This window comes from Idiotropiscis lumnitzeri, chromosome 9 (genome assembly GCF_059441095.1).
Source record: "Idiotropiscis lumnitzeri isolate Australia: NSW breed Sydney's pygmy pipehorse chromosome 9, RoL_Ilum_1.0, whole genome shotgun sequence".
NCBI lineage: Eukaryota > Metazoa > Chordata > Actinopteri > Syngnathiformes > Syngnathidae > Idiotropiscis > Idiotropiscis lumnitzeri.
In genome coordinates, this window is record NC_142399.1 from 8,220,660 (window position 1) to 8,237,793 (window position 17,134).

General features: G+C 39.5%; 1 protein-coding gene across 1 annotated transcript in view; it reads left to right on the forward strand.

Annotated features, from left to right (window-relative positions):
* LOC148330108 (protocadherin-15-like) overlaps window positions 1–17,134 on the forward strand; it is a 188,746-nt gene that overhangs the window by 67,699 nt on the left and 103,913 nt on the right. Inside the window, exon 6 of the mRNA XM_088304514.1 lies at window positions 16,964–17,124. Within this exon, the coding sequence (XP_088160640.1) occupies window positions 16,964–17,124 (161 nt within the window). The remainder of the gene's footprint in view (window positions 1–16,963; window positions 17,125–17,134) is intronic.

A 17,134-nucleotide genomic window follows, 5' to 3' on the forward strand; every position in this document is an offset into this window, starting at 1 on the left:
TGACAATATGCATTAATTCCACAACCAGTGCGGCTTTCCACATTTAGATAATCAGATATGTGGGACAGCAAATCGGAGGTGTGCCCTCTGTGTGGTTTCCTTACACACAAGGCCGGTGAGCTTGTGTGCGGATGGTTTTATACGGCGTCATATGTGCGCAACACAGGTCTCATCAATGCTCGCGGCAGACATGACACACTTGAGTTGGTCCTTTATCACATCTGTCATCAGCCATAACCTATTCTTTGGCTAGCGAGCTGTCTGCGTGCAGCTGATGAGTGTGTCACCGTGTGATGGATTGCTGATTGCTGCTGTTGACGTCTTCATGGCAAATGCTGATGCCTAAATGGCACAGGTGTGTGTGTGTGTGTCCTGGAGGTAACCGGCCGCATTCACAAAGCTTAATGGGGTGGGGGAGTATTTTGAGTCAGGGAAGCTTGTTAATGCTGTTGGAATGAAAAGGAAAACGACAAGAAAATAAGCATTCACTGTGCATATACTGGTGGGTGAGATTTAATCTGTGCTGACATTTGGGAGTCATAAAAACATGTCATTTATTCATTGTGAAATGTGGCCCAAAATTCTCCAAAAAGAGAAAATATGCCATTTGCGCTGGTGCTACAAAGTTTGTCTACGTTGAGGATATACTAAAATAGATTTTAGGATCACCAGTGTATTTTAAATCAAGAAAAATGGCTGAAATCATGAAACTCTTTATGACCTAAAAGTGTGTGTGTGTGTGTAAAAGTGTTCAAGAGGGAGCTGGAAACAGTCCTGAGAACTGTCTGTATACCCACCACAGTTGCAGTTGCTTCCATGTTTACATCCAAATATGAGTGGCGTAAACCATGAAAATACATTTTCTCTTTTCTATAACGCAAGAATTAATCATCCATATATTTTTGAAAAGTTCAGTAATTTATCATTTCATGTACATGTCTCATCATCATCAGGTAATTCTTGGTTATGTGTGGAAAATTAACAGTCTGGAAGGGGCAAGCAGGACGGCAATATATGTTTACGATTGCAGGCGTGTACAGCTGTAATTTGGAGTTTGGATCAGTGCTTGGAGGCCAGATGAGCCCACGCCCAAAAGCCCTGCTGATGCAACGTGCGTGCATGCCCGCGTGCATGTGTGGGCTTTGCGCTAATCCCCTGCTCATAAAGTACTCATTTACCTGGGAGAGGAATCCCTTCAGGCTGCGGCGTCCCTTTATATTCTTCTCCGACCGTGATGAAACGACCCGCCGTTCGTCCTCGCCGTAATGGAATGTAAAACAGACCAAGCCGGCGCTATTGACCAAAGTAATTATCAGTCTAAATGTCTTTCACCTCGTCATTGCCGTCGCACCCAATGCGGAGATGTGGCGCACAATAACAGGGCGTCCTTGTCCGGGCCTTTCCTAATCACTGATTTTAATATGTCCATAAAAAGGAAAGCAAACACAATCACCTGAGTGTAATTATTGTAATCCCGCTGGCGGGATGAGGTTGGTTTGAATTTGCTCGCTTGGATTGTTTTCACTTTTCTGTCGGTGCAAAACTCAAGACATGATTTGATTCAGTCGTGTGGGAGTGGTCGTTGATAGCTCTTGAACCAAAATGCCTCAAAATGGAGAGCGCCACTTAAGTTTCAACTCGCGGATTCCATTTCATCGGATTTGTTTGAGGTCCAACACGGTGTCATTTAATGCAAGTTGCACTCCCTGGCAAACTAAATGGAAAACAAAGACAAGCACTCTACCTGTTCTGGATTTAAAACAACTCAAATAATTTGACTCTTAATGCTAACACGAAATAAGAATCAGCATAGACAGGCTAACGAATCGCGTTATCAGATTTCAAGCAAGTCTCGCTTGTACACAAATGATGTAGCAGTACATGTAGACAGACAGACGTAATACTCGCAGGCATACAGTATATTCTTTATCATCTGTGGGAAAAAAATATTATTCCTACAGATTACAGAGTCCTTTCCAGTCGTTGAAACTCTTTGTCTTCATAACTGTATGATACTGCCATCTCATTTCATTATGTAAATTTATTGGTGTAATATTATAGATTTTTTTCTTATTAAGAACATGATTCAAATCAGGGCACTACTGTAAAAAAATGATCTTTTTATTTTTATTTTTATTTTTGTTTTAGTTATTTATTTATTTTTATTTTTATTTATTTTTATTTTTTTTTATTTTTATTTTTTTTAACGTCAAGTGTCCCACAGAAGAACAGAAAAATCTAAGAAAATAAATAAATAAATAAAATTTGCTGCACTGTTGCATCACAATCCCACCAGACCAAAAATAACCAAACGATTTGCATATCAGCAATTAAAATGTATTTTACACAAAAAAGCCAATTTCTGACAAAGCCGAGCAACCAATTTTCCTCCTGCAAAGCATTTTTCATTGTCTGCTTTCTGCTTCCGTCCGTAAACTAAATAAACATGCACTCTGTCTCTCTCCGGCTCTGAACGGAATACATTTAACTTAACTCCGAGAAACAAGGCGAGAGAAGTTTGTTGCTCACTTCCACCTGTCAGAGCACTTTAGTTTCTTTATCAACAGTTGTCTGTGATGAAATTCTGTTTGATTCTTTAAAAACCTGCAACAAAGTTTGTCACGCGCTTTGAGAAGACCTTTTCATGTTCTTTCTCCCCCCCCTCCTACTCTTTTTTTTTTTTTGTTTTATTGCTTGATTTGATTCAGAATGTTTTTTTTTTTCCTACTTCAGAGAAAGTCTGAGTAGTCACAAGGGAATATAGCTGTCGAGGAGTTCAAATGAAGCCTGTTATGTTTAATTTATAGACGCCGCAACTTCAGGTGCGCGTGAGCACATAAAGCCTGGCTGTCTTCTATAGGCTCCGTCTGTTTATTCCGCCTACCGGATAAATTTGAAGCGGTTAATTAGATTGCAGATTTAACGGATAAGAGCTGCGGATGTCAGCGAGGGGGGAGTGTCTGAAATGTATCATCTGGTTGATGCAAAGCGCTTGTTAGTGTCTCCATAAACAAGGGCACTCTTCTCCCAGCTTTTATCTTGTCTCTGCAAATTTTTGATTTGTACCAACCGTTGCCGTCAGTATACACGCTCGCATATAGGAAAGGTGTAATAATCACTGCCGGAGGCCTTTTTTCAGGAGATGTCAATTCCGTGTTCTTTTGATATGCTGTATGTGCCACGTTGGATTCAATGCGCTGATAAATGACTGCGTCCTGAAAGGGAACACCCACTCGAACGGAACAATACACTTAAGTCCTGCGAGTTGTCCGAAGCAGCTTTTCTCAGCATTTATTGAGCCAATGCACCCCAAAATCACAACCAAACAGAATGTCATCAAAATATGAATACACAATTTTTTACGGTTTACTCAGTGTGAAGCCACGACTGAATTCTGTCATCTGCCTCCCTAGCGGTTAGGAATGTTGGTTATTTAAAAGCGTTTTTATTTGCATGCAATTAAAAAAACAACTTTACTTGTTAAATGCACTTTATTTTGAAGTTAGTCCATCGTCACTCTCAACCTCAATGGTCTCCAGTTGCGCCAAAATACTGCCTCTTAACTAGAGCTCGTACGATGATTCCAATTCTGGCTTGTCTTGACTGGCTCCCTGTACGTTTCAGAGTTCATGTTTTCTCTTTAAATCTTGAAATGGTCTTGCCCCACCTTTCCTCTTTGATCTCCTCCATCTCATCTCAGCGGACCACACACTACTGGAGGTCCTGAGGGCTAAGCGCAGCCTCAGAGGAGATCGAGGTTGTTCCTTTGCCGGTCCCTCCATTTTAGCTCATACAGAATTCAGCTTTTGATAGTTTAGATTTGACAGTTTTGGTAAGCTTGGTCATTTCATGACCAAGGTTCACCAGTTGACATTGGAGCAGTGTTGCCAAATTGCTGTCAAGAATCTTTCTGTCCTTTCTGACTTACTCGAAACAGGATGATGAGAAAAAAAAAAAGTCCGTCGTGACTTATATATACGCTCACTCTTTGCACTTTTGATTAAAAGCTAAACTGCAATTTGTTCTCTCAGTACTTGTCCTCTGTGCAATGGAAATCAAGTTAAATCTAATCGCATGAATTGTTTCAAAGGAGACTTTTGAGCCACCTTTTGAGACAGAAGCACTTTGTCATTACGTGATGCACTTGCGTTCACTTTAGGGCACTCCAGCCAATCAATGGTGGCGCAGTGAGAACGCTCTTTTGAGGTAAAGCGTCCTTGGCTGTTTTTTTTTGTTTTTTTTTTAACTCGACCCAAAAGTCTATCTCGCAAAGCCCGTCAGGTAGGACGCCATCCTCTCCGTCACCTCGGCGAGGATGAATGGAGCGAGACACTCTAAACTTCTCTGGAATATTTTCCTCGGCTTAAGGATCCATTCTGCGCTCTCCCGCCATCATTCCGGACTGCTTCACTTGGTAGAGCCCGGAGATAAGAGCAGCCTTGTGATGAAAACGCAGCAGTGAGCTGAAAGCCAGATCGTTATTACCTAGCAACCTGTATTAAAAGGGCCGCATTCGCGCCATAGCAAAAATAGCAGGTGGCCGCTGGTTTACCTCGAGGATTCAAAGGTCTCAAGGCGGCTCTGAAATCTGACCGCTTTAAACAATTAATGAGATGAGCCAGCCCGAGCGAGTGCAGAGCTCCGGCGCTACGGACTCATTATCGTCTCTTCAATTTAATTCAGTCACCTACACTATTAGGCTTCATCGAGATGGTTATTGCTGCCGCCATACTTGAGCTTTTCCATTACAAGAGTGTTTACCATACGTGCTAACATAATAGCATTCCCTGGTGATTCGTAATGAAATGTCACAAGGACGGCAGCCGTCTATGTGCTTTCATTTCAACAGACACAGACCGTACCTTAAACATTTATTAAAATGATTCTACATTTGTGACACATGGAAAAAATAAAAAAATTGCGTGTCATTTTTGAATAAAAAAGAGAAAAAGAAACAAATAAAATCAACAAGAAGAGTCCAGTTGAAGAGACAATATTCCAAATATTTGCCCCTCCAACTCTCCGCCGTGACTCTAAATAGTATAATTCGTTTATTATAAAGACAATAAAACAAGAAATCTGCTGTAAAACATTTTTCACGGTTTATACTTCCTGCGCACACCTACACCCTGTGAGCGCCACTGCCATCTACTGGAGTGGATGTCCAATTGCACTTTCTCATATTAAGTCAAAAAAAGAAAAAAAAGAAAATGAAATTACAGCCCCATGTGCCTCCCATCTCACTATTTCACAAGCGCGAGCCTCGTCAAAACACACTCCAGTAGATAATTAAATTTCAATATCCACATTTTGGGAAATTAGCAGCTAACAAAAGATTTACTTAGTTGTGTAATTTCACACTTGAGAGGCAGGGGCGTTCAGGCACTCTAGAGATACAACTATTTGTATTCAAGCAATTTAAAAGTCAATTTTCCATAATATGTCCCCTTTGATTATGGTCTAACTATGGTACATTAGAAGTATGCAGACCATTAAATAAGGAAAACAGCGGAGCAATGTTCATGTGTATTAAATCCAATGGGAGGAAATACAGTCAAATCAAATGCGCTGTGATTTTTTTTTTTTTTGCGGCTGTTCGGATATTAGTCTTGAAAATACACAGCGGCAATCAATTGGCTGCTTTCACCTGGAATTTGACCTGAATCTATCGTAACCACTGTTTGGCAGATAGTAAACAATTTATTTTCTTCTTCTTCAAGATCTTTACTGCCGCTCCCAGTTGAACTACTGTCGAAGTATTTAAAACCCTTAACCCTTTAAATAAGATATTTGAACACTAATTGTGGAGCAACACATGTAGACAGACGATATAAAAACACTCACAGGTTAATTTTTTAGTTCTCTGCAAAGAAGGAATAATTTTACTGCGGCTACTGATCTTGGTTGTGACGTCTCTTCGCTCGTCTGTGTCTGTATAATGCTGCCCCCCGGTGGCTAAGTTGTGCACTCCAGAAGGAGCTGCGATGTCTCAATGAATTACGATGCACCTTTATAAACTACAATTATATAAAGTGCAATTTTACACACTATGCATTTTTCAATGTTTTCCTGTCATATTTTATGTTGTTTTATAATCAGTCACTTCCCTGTCAATAAAATGTAAAAATGACCAAAAAAAAAATGTTCATTTTAGGATAGATAATCAAAAGCTCCAAGTGGCATATGTTCTGCCACTTTTCTGGATTTATTATAAAAAACGACCCGAGTGCATATTTTCTTGAATTCCATTGCTGTCACTCAAAGTAGTTGATAGCACGGAAGCCAACGGATGCATGGAATAGTTTTTGGTCTCGCTTTGCATAAACTTACAATATTTGTAATGCCACAAAGTGGGGGTGAAAAAGTCAAAACGCAACAATGCATAGTGAAGTTTAATTACTTGAGTTGACCATGTGTGGAGATAAAAAAAATATTAATAATAAAACTCCAGTAGTGTTTTATCACCCTCAAAATAATCCTTTATTAGGGGCATGCCCGTGTTTATTGGTATGCTGTAAAATAAAACCTGCCCCATTTAATCACACTAACCACCTTGAAGCATGTGGAAACTTTTTGTCCCTATCTAAAATTAGGTGATAACATTTGTTTTATTGAATTATTTTTGGAAAATATGCTGGGAAAGTCAAGCTTGTAAAAAAAAAAATAAGAAGAATTAAAAAAAAGCAAATTCCACCAAATGTAATTATAAAATTTAAATCCAGTTCATTTGGAGTCTGTCCACCCACCCTTCTGAAAATGACACGCTCGTTTTTTTTTTTACTCTTTTAATTGCGCGCATGTTCTGCATTGCTGATCATTGCTTGACTCTCACTCCTGTTAGTCGCGTTTGAGGTTGTTTGACAAAACACAACGCCATCTTGAGATGCGAATAAAAACAACAAAAAAAGTTTGGACAGTGTAGCATGACGTCATGTTGCAATAAATGTACCGGTAAATAATTTCATTATTTTTGCCACATTTTGTGCTTCAATTCAATGAACATTAAGCTGCTCCTTCTGGTGAGCACCTCTTGGCCACCTGGGGGCAGTATAATGCCAACATACCGATACGCAACTCATGGACACAACCACAATTACTTGGTAAACCGCAATATTGGTTGTTCTTCACAGAGGACATAAAATACCTTGAGATACAAGTTGAATTTGTTCCATTGTTAAGCTTGTATCTCAAGACCAATATCTCAAATCATCTTGAGTGAATGACAATGCAATTAATCCGTTCCACCCCCAAAACACCCATCTGCTTTTTTTTTTCTAATGAGAAATCTAACAAATATTGCAGTAATAACATTTACTCTTCACGTAATCAGCAAATACCGAAAATGTGAACACAAAACACGATTCTATCCTATCCATTTCTTCTTCTGTGGTGTATTTTGGCGGTTGTCAAACCAGCTTAATGGCGCGCCCAACTGATGGTGTCCTTCCGCTGCACAGGAACGTACGTGAACGGATGGCTGGATGTTGTGGAGTGTACTGCTGCACGCTTGTATCTCAAGTTTTGCTTGTATCCCAAGACAACAAAATGACACAAGTCAAGGCAGCCACGTATGTAGGCCTGTGAATTTTGTTATGATCCGCCCATTTGTGTTGCTCTGCCGTTGAGATCAAATATCGGTTGCGTAAATTGTTGCTATGCCAGTGCTATTCGTTAGTCCGTCTATGGCGTTTTTCATTACGTATTAGCATTCAGTGAGCCAACCGGGAGTGGTAAGAAACAGCTTGAAATCTGCTTTTTGAAGCCTTCCGGACTGAGTTGAGTTAGTCACCGCCACCAATCGTCCGGACGACGGCTAACTCATCCTTCCAGTGCATTTCTGAAACTTGTGCTGTTCCTATTTTTCTGAAGTGTATTGCAAAAACAAGGTGGAGAGCAACCATCTGGATGCGGCAGTCACCCAAGTGGCCAATTTGCTTATGTGGAGCAAAACAAGCTCTTGTGTGCTTCATTTGCAATGTGTATCGAGAAAATGTTTTCCAAAGGGGGGGGGGGTTGGTTGAAAATGACAATGTGTGTAAGTGAGCATGACACGCTGTTCATCGCATTTCCTATAATTTTGCGCAGATGTCTCATTAGATGTTGGAACAAGTTCCCCGTGTCGCACGCGGTGTGCGTTAAACTGTTTGATCACGTCCTGATATGATGATTGCTGGGTCATCAATATGTAATTAGAGGAGATCTGAAAGAAAGAAAAAAAAAAAACCAGATTAGCGCACAACACCTGCTCTTGGTGCACCCCGACATGCACACTGTCGCTTCAGGTTTTTTTGTTTGCCTTTTATGTTATTAAAAAGCCAAGTAGCTCTGAATAACGTGATTAATGTTAGTCACGATGGCCTTTAAGTATAAATATGTTCTTCCCTGCCTATGTCAACTTCATTAAATTGCAAGGCAGGGCCGAATGATTTTTCAAAATAATATGATGACAGTTTTTTTCCTCTTCACTATTGCGATAGCGATTTCATATGCAATTCTTTTTTTCCAAGGTAGTCTTCTTTTTTAGAAAGCAAGCAATAAAATAATTATCTTCAAATATCAACTGTATGAATGTTTCGAATGAATATGAAAGACTGTTTATCTTCTTCAACTACAGTTGTTAATTACTAAACACACAAAGAAGTGTGTATATATAAAAATATAAACCGAATGACACATTTTTTTTTATCCCAAATTGCAGCTTTTGCCATTTAAAATTTGCATTCTACAAAAATGATGTCAAATTTGAATTCAATTATTTGTTCAACCCTTCTGTTTTTTTTTTAAACATGTGTCAGTGTTTGATATGCAAATAAATACCGCAATTATTGTGCATTGTGTGGATAAACGGTCAGCACAATTGCCCGTGCGCCAGCTGTAGTTCAATTTGTGCTTCTCCTGAACATATTTTAGGGGAAAGGTGCTCATGTAATGTTCAATCGGCTCGCGTCATTTGCATGAGCAAAGCCGCCGAACGCGCTTTTTGTTTTTTTCAACCCGGAGTCGCATGCAAATAAAGTGTTTTTTTTTTCTTCATGCTACAAGTTGAAAATGTGTTTTGTGAACCATCCTTTGTGTTCTTAAATTAATAAAAAATGTAGTCGTATATTTCTACATAACTACCTACATTACTTCATCAGTGCTAGCCTTCTTAGCCCATCTATGGAATTTTGCATTGTCTGTTAGCATTAAGCTAGCACAAGTCTTTGTTTTCTGTTTAGTTTCCCGGTATAATTCAAATGACAGTGGCAGTCAACGTCTTGAACACACATTTGGCTTCTCTTTTTCTTTTTTTTTTTAATGAAAGAAAAACACGTTTTAATGGATTTTCTTGCACAAAGCTGAAAATATCTCCACATAATGGAGTGTCATTGTTCATGGTGTGAAGTGTGTGCCATGTTGAGTCTTTAATGGACTTTCTCCGGATGTATTTTGGTGATGACAGTTTTACCGCTGGGGACATTCACTTAAGTAGCCGTCAAGCGCTCAGTCATTCAAATAGCATGGAGATGCTTGAAGATTTGAATGTGCTTCTTGTGTATTGGGCTTGGAAAAAGTGAGACAAATAACTGAGATTTTTGCTCATACAAAAGTAAGTCGTTCTGCCTAGAGGGACACAAACGGTCGTACCTTAAAGCAGTGGTCTCCAACCTTTGTTTCCACTGCGGATGGGTTCATACAAGTTCATTTTTTTTAAACAAATTTTGCTAGTTTGTGTGTTTAATATTAGCATAATGTTACCGAGACAATTATGTGTCAAGAGTCCAATGTAACGGACAGAAGCCGGTCATTTTTCAAATTAATGCACGTTTTTTTTTTTTTTTGCATCTGGTTGGGGACTTCTGCCCAAAAAGACGCGAGACACTCCCTAAGGAAGTTGTTTTCGGTGCTAGAAGAGGCAAAACAAGCCGGCTTTATTGATGTACCGCATTTCATACACAAGAAAAGTCATTGTACTTTAAATGATTAAAAGTAGTGAAGTATTTAAAAACAAAGAGACAAAGACATTTCGGAACTAAAATTACTATTAAAATGTGCTAGTCAAAATAAATGACCTTAATTTAAAAACATTCACATTTTGGGGCTGACTTGACTTGTGTTGGCAGCGTATTCCACGCGTGTGCAGCGCAACAGCTAAATGCTGTGTCACCATATTGCGTTTGAACTCTTTTGTATTTTCCACCATCTGACCTGACGACTGAGTTTAAATTCCATTGAAAAGGTCGAAACAATGCATTTGGAGTTGAATCATGACTTTATATCCTCCAATATTGACCTCGCCTCATTCAGATAATTTGATCTGGTGTTCCGTTATGTCGTGTTTTACGAAGCGTTTTGCCTTAACGCTTTGAAAGAAATAACTTCTTCTTAATTGAATTATTAAATTGGAAACTCCGTTCCATACTCTTCCATGTTGTTCTCTGCTTCTGATTTTGCAAACATTTCTGACACTTACCGACATTTTATTTTCATCGTCCTACGATTTCACAGCGTACGATAACACGGAGAATGACTTATTAGAGACATAACAGCCTGTTCCGATACTTTGGATATCTTTCAGGACAACTCTCCATGAACTCGCAAAGTCTGTCTGACATTTATTATCAATAGCGCTCCCCCAGGCTGTAAATCACAACGACATCTTGGAATTGGAAGTTGCGGAGGACTCGGATACAAGCGCAGCTCAGTTCTGACCTTTTCTGGGTTATGCCGTAGCATTTAATTACCTTTTCAAGACTCATGTCCCAATTTTATGAGTTTACACAGCGAGATTAAAGCCTCCTGCCGAATGCATACACTCCTCGTCCAGAATTATTGCTCGAAGTCTGGTCCGCTCACGTAGACGTAATAACTTTGCAACATGTCCTCATTTAGACAATGCTTTACACACAAGTCAGTGAGAGGCCTCTCATTTTTCAAGGACTTGGACTTGACATGCCTCTTAACGGTTCAGTACTTAAAACAAACATCGAAAAACGCATTTTAGGCAACCGCAGTGCACATAAAAGCTGCTGTTTTACACACACACTCTAAAGGAAAGCTTGGATATTTTACGTCGGATCAGTGATGGCAATCACATAATTAAGATTGGAGTGATGGAATTGGAAGTGTTAGTGGAAATCAAACATATAACTGAGTCCGCAAAAGGAATCCATACCTGCCGATAATTATGCATGACTCCTTCTTGTGACTGGAACAAAACTATCCCTCAATCACTCAATCAACATGCGATCATTTTTGTTTCGGCCATTTCAAGCTGAAAAGATCCGTTCTCCCAGTCAAAGACGCAGAATCAACCTTTGTAATTCATATCAAGTTTGATGAATCACGTCGCTTACTAAAATTAATCTATTTGCGAAGATCTGAAAATTTGCGCAAGTTTTTGCCCACACAAACCTTCAGTAAAATTTAATGACCCACAAGGTGTGCAATCCCCTTTCTATAGTGGCAACACAAACCTGATTTTTAAGGTATAGATCGAGCCAGACTTTTATTTGCTCCCCTAAAGTATTTTTATGTGCTTTGCTTGGAAATTTCTCAGGGAAGCCTGCGTTGCAATGATGTCCGCACTAAATTATTCTGTATGTTCTCAGTGACCTGATTTGGAACAAAAGCTAGTAATATAAATGTCCAGAGGTCATAAAGGTCCACGATAAGTAGTAAGGACCGGGCTTGCACGTACGAAATGCACCGTGGTGTAAAACGTGAAACTGGAACTGAATGTCGAAGCTACGATGATATACAGCGGATATAAATAGTCTGCACACCCCTCTTGAAATGCAAAGTTTTGTGGTATAAAAAATTAGATCAAGCTAAATTAGTTAAGTGAAAATAAATCTACATTAATCCGACCAATAATTTAAAGATATCTGAGATTATTTTTCACAGGGGGAAATAAAAATAATTTGGTTGCACAAGTATACACACCCTCTTACAACATGGGTTGCAGGTATATTCTGTATTGTGCCTCTTATTCAAATGTTACCTAAATGAGAGTCCTCATTCATTTGCTGACATTTAAATTGCCTCTCGATATCCCAAATAAAGTTCAGATGTTCTAGTAGGCTTTCCTCTTTGTATTTTAATCTAATTTTTTATATCAAATAAGCCTGCAAATTGACAGGGGTGTGTAGATTTTTTATATCCACCGCAACGCACATTAATGCTACTCATCGGGCAAATCCGTGTAAGACTGCACCCTTGTTTTATGAGCTTCTGTTATGTGTGACTTTGGAATCGGGAAGGGATATTTGCCATCTGGAATTTATGGAAAATTCCCAAAACCGAATTAGCCGGCTGCTAGTCGGATGAGAAAAAGTTGATAGCGTCGCCCAGGCTGAAATTAACCCAGTTTTGGAGAATGGCAGTGTTAATTTCCAAGGCTCGCATTGACAAAATGTCTGCTCAGGGCTGCGCCGGAACATGTGCGTACCCATGACGACCATATTAATGGAAAGCAAAATGATAAAATGCCGTACATAATTGAGTCATTTAGAAGCTTTCTTGCAGAGCTCTGCACTAAATGAAACGGATCATTTTTGCTGGCGTAAAGACAAAACACACATGTTGCATCTTGTCACAATATATCAAACGCAATTACAGCCAATTAAGCATTTGGAAAGCTTAGATGGCTTTAAGACAACACGTCGACATTTGGCCGTGGGTGTAGAACGCAATGAGATTTTAGCGATGTTGCTATGATGCAGAGTGTGGCCCCAGACAGCTGGTACACATGCTTTTTTCCTGTGTGAGGTTATTTGGGCATGAAAGCTGGATAAAGAAATCATGCGTTTCATCAGGCGAGATAATTGAGGTTAACAAAGCATTGCAAAGAAAATGAAAGCAGCGGTGAAACATACTCTCGAGCTCCTTATTTTTTTTTTTTCCATGGTGATTCTGCAAAAACGATCAACAAATTGACGGAATGCTACCACTACTTTGAATAACAAAAAAGCTTCACAATTGAAGTGGGAACTATCTGTCTAGAAGATGTACTTCCGACGGGTTCTGATTTGTTTGTCAAAGTACGTGCAATAAAATTCGCTAAAATGGCTGCCTGGTATTAATTTTCCGGAAGAAATCCTTGAGACATATTTTTTATACGTTTCCCGTTATGATAGACCACATTTTGTGGTCATTGATGATGCTGGTGGCTGACTTTAAATAGGGGGCGCCACTGAGCTATGTTGCAGACTCCAAATGGGATTTTGTTGTTGAAAAAAAAATACAATTAAAATTATTTCATGACGTTCCTTCACTCACCCTAGTTCTCCCTAATTAACAATTGTTGATTGTAAGATGCTCTATAATTTTTTTCATAATCTCTGGAGACGACTCTCTCCTCCACTATATATTTTTTATTTTTAATTTTTTATTTTTAATTTTTTATTTTTTATTTTTTATTTTTTATTTTTTATTTTTTATTTTTTATTTTTTATTTTTTATTTTTTATTTTTTATTTTTTATTCATAGGAATTCCATTGAAACGGAAAAAGCAATGTCTCTAATATGAAGACAGATATAGAGTGGTGCCTTGAGATACGACTTGAAGCTGTTTGTTGCCACTCCCACCAATTAAACTTGCCACCACTGTCATCAATTTATAAGAAAATAGGGTAAAAAAAAATTCTGTTGACATCCGCCATCTCAGTTAACGGTTGCATGCAACCATATTCATGCTTATACTGATGATTTCCCAGCCAGCTGTAATGGAGCATAAGTACAAGAAATATTTTCATTTATGAAGACTACGTAATAAGCTCTAAAGCCTCCATTATTGACATTTTCTTTTAATAAATGGCTAATACTGTAATTCAGCCACCGTCAAATGCGCTGGCCTTGGATGTTAATGCAGCTTCGTAATGCAATCTCATTCGTTATCTAAAGAGGTTCTAATAAGATGATTATGGATAAATAGCGAGGCCGCTCCGTATATTTCGTCCCACATTGCGTGATACAAATTCTTTCCATGACATTATGCCTCAACATTGCTCAATAAATTTGTGGAAATCAAAACAGTTCGGGATTTGTCAGCGTAATATCATCAATTACTTAAATGTGTTATTCTGCGCCAAACTACAAGTGTGATAATGAAACGGCAAAAGGGAGCTGTTATGACTCCCAAATTAAATTGCACAAGGAAGCATTTTTCAAAGATTCGTGCCCAACTGCGACGGTTGATTATACCGCCGCTTCCCATGATCGCATCAGGCAAACCAAACAGGGAGTAGTCATTATCAGAAGCATGCAAATGCAGCAGGGGTTGATGATACTCGGAATGCGAAGGCCTTTGCCGCCGCCCGTGCTCCTACTTGAGTCTTGGTGACTCTGCAAAAATACATAAAGCGCCTCCAGAAAGGATAAGCTCTTGTGTTTATGATTAACTCATTCAATACCATTGACGGATAAATACGTCAAAATCCTTTTTTTTTTTTACTGGGCTGGTCGTGAATGAGTTAAAGAAAATAAAATGGCAAAGTTTTCATCACCTCATGGAAGTTTGGGACTGCACTAAAAAATACAACGTACAACACTGGTTTGGCGCCTTCCATTTTCTATTACCTCATTAGTCCTCATTCGGATCTTTTGGGCTCGTCGCCGTAATTTGCTAATATTTCCGGTAAAATTGTGCTGGTAACGTCTTCCAAATCTGTGGCGTTTGAACTGACGTCAAGCGTGGCGGCAAACTCGGGTCAGCAAACAATGACATTCAGATCTTAACAGTTAAAATGTTACACATATTTGTTGCATAGTATGTGATCATGTGATTACCTACGTCAAGTAAACCCAGAGCCACTTCTTGCACTGCATTCCTTTAGAGCTGGGGTGGGCGAACTTTTTGATTGGCTTCTACAATTTGACAGAGGGGCCAGACCATAAGCAGATGGAGAAAAAAAAATAAATTTTATTTAGAATGGAAATGAACAAAACATTCCAAGAAAATATTTGTGTTTGACACACCAGAGTATTTAGAAAATAAAACATTAACAAGGCTTATTCATTTAATTTTTTTCAAGTTTGGCGGGCCGGATTAAAACGCTTAGCGGGCCGCATGTGGCCCCCGCACCATAGTTTGCCCACCCCTGCTTTAGAGGAACTAAAGCCAGCAACTGGTTCAAGTATGTTGGCGGACTGAAACATCCCTTTCACTTGGGAAGACATCAAAGCGAACAAAATGTTTTTCGACTGCATAGCGTAAGCGTGGAGGAACGGAAGCCTCGATATCGAAACCTGGAGAAAACCGCCGCTTTGACTAAACTCATCTGCGAGAACAGAAGATGGCGGTTATCAGAAACCTCAACGACCAGAAGTCAGAATAGACTTCCCTCCCCTAAAGATTGTCATTCCTGGGGATGAGTGGCCACTTTACGAGCGGTTTGGCCATCAAGCAGACGAACAATTGCTTGCTATGCCGAATGCTTGCTCATCAACCATGTTGGGCAACAACAACGCTGCTAAAAAACGTCAAGCGCCTCCGAGTGGTGCAAAATGCAGCTGCTCGTCTTTTAACGAGAGTTCGGAAGACGGCTCACATGACCCCTAGCTTGGCTTTTTTTCACAAGTTTTTTTTATTTATTTATTTTTTTATTTTATTTTATTTATTTTTTTGATGATGGATTAGTTTCCTTAATTCCTATGGGGAAAAAAAATGATTTACTGTACTGTACAGCTGTCACTACGATGAAATAATGATCATCTCTGTTCCTTTTAGTCTGATAAATTCACACGGGAGGAATATGCAACAGATGACCAGTGCGTTATTTTCAAATGATTCAAGAATAATAAGTTGTGTCAGTATTGCATAATCACATCCCGATTGTTTCCAAGGCGGTCCACGCCAAAATCCTGACAGACAACAGAACATTCTCGGATAATTAAGCTTTCAGTGTGAGTTTGCACCATTGATCTGAGGGTCGCTTTCCCTGAAGTTTTCTTGTTCTTCTGTCCAGCCACAGTTATTTAATTAATGTACTAATTTAGCCACTTAAAAAGTCAAGTGACCTAGCCGCACTTTGAAAAACAGCTTTCAGCAGGAAAGGAAAGGGCTGTCCGAGGAGGTGGCAGCCCCTCCCGGTCAAGTTCAATCGCTAGCAATTACGAGGTTGGCCATTGACGCCCAACGTGCTGGCCGCCTTCGGGCTAATCATTACTGGTCTGCAGAAACGCTACTCATTTTAGGACGTGGCTAAAAACTGGACACATTCACCTTAGCAATGATGTAGAAGTTAATTGTTTAAATGCATCCTAAAAAAAGGAGACAATTTCTCTTTTTAGAACGGGACAGAATTGCCAAACGATTTTCTCGACTTCCATTTTCCCACCCGGGAGAAATGAAAGGGATATTCACTCCTTGCATATTACGTTTCAACAAATATGCCTATGAGGCTTATTACTTAGTTATTAATGTTGTGGTGTCATTTTGTGGCATCTTTGTGCCAAAGAACTTTGGTGAAGTAAGTTGAGGAGCTTCACGTCAACACATTTAGTGCTTTCTCACCATCTTGTGGCATTTCGGTGCCTCGGAACTAGTTCACGTGAGTTCAGGAGCTACATTTTTTGACAAAAGTAGTGCTTTTCCGCCCAGTTTTTGGCATTTAGTGCCAAGGTATGCTGTTGAAACTTCCTACGGTTCTTCATTTAGGCAAAAGTAGTGTTTTGCCGCTATCTCTGGGTATCTGGTGTCGAGGTACTATGTTGATGTGAGTTGAGAGCTTCATTTAGGCAAAAATAGAGCTTTGCTGCCGTTAGAAATGATCTTGGTGCCTTATTTTTTCGAATATTTTAGATGAATTTAAAATATTAAAGTGTTTAAGGATGATCGTTTTACCTTTTTGGGGCATCATTTAGCTGTCGGCAAGTACTATATTTGGGTAACTTCAATTTGACGCAAAAATACACACTTCTCTGAGTAAATGAATGCCCCTGGCCGCTCCATCAACTGAATTTAAACCAATGTTGTTTTCAGGCACGGTTCTGGTGGAAAACATGCAGATCAATGGCCGTGCCCAGGACCCAGGCAGAACCATCTCGCTGACTTTACTGGACAACTACGACTACTGGGTCATACTTGAACCCACGCGACAGAGGCTCTACCTAAACAGCACCGGCCGCGTTCTGGACAGAGATGTAAGTATGC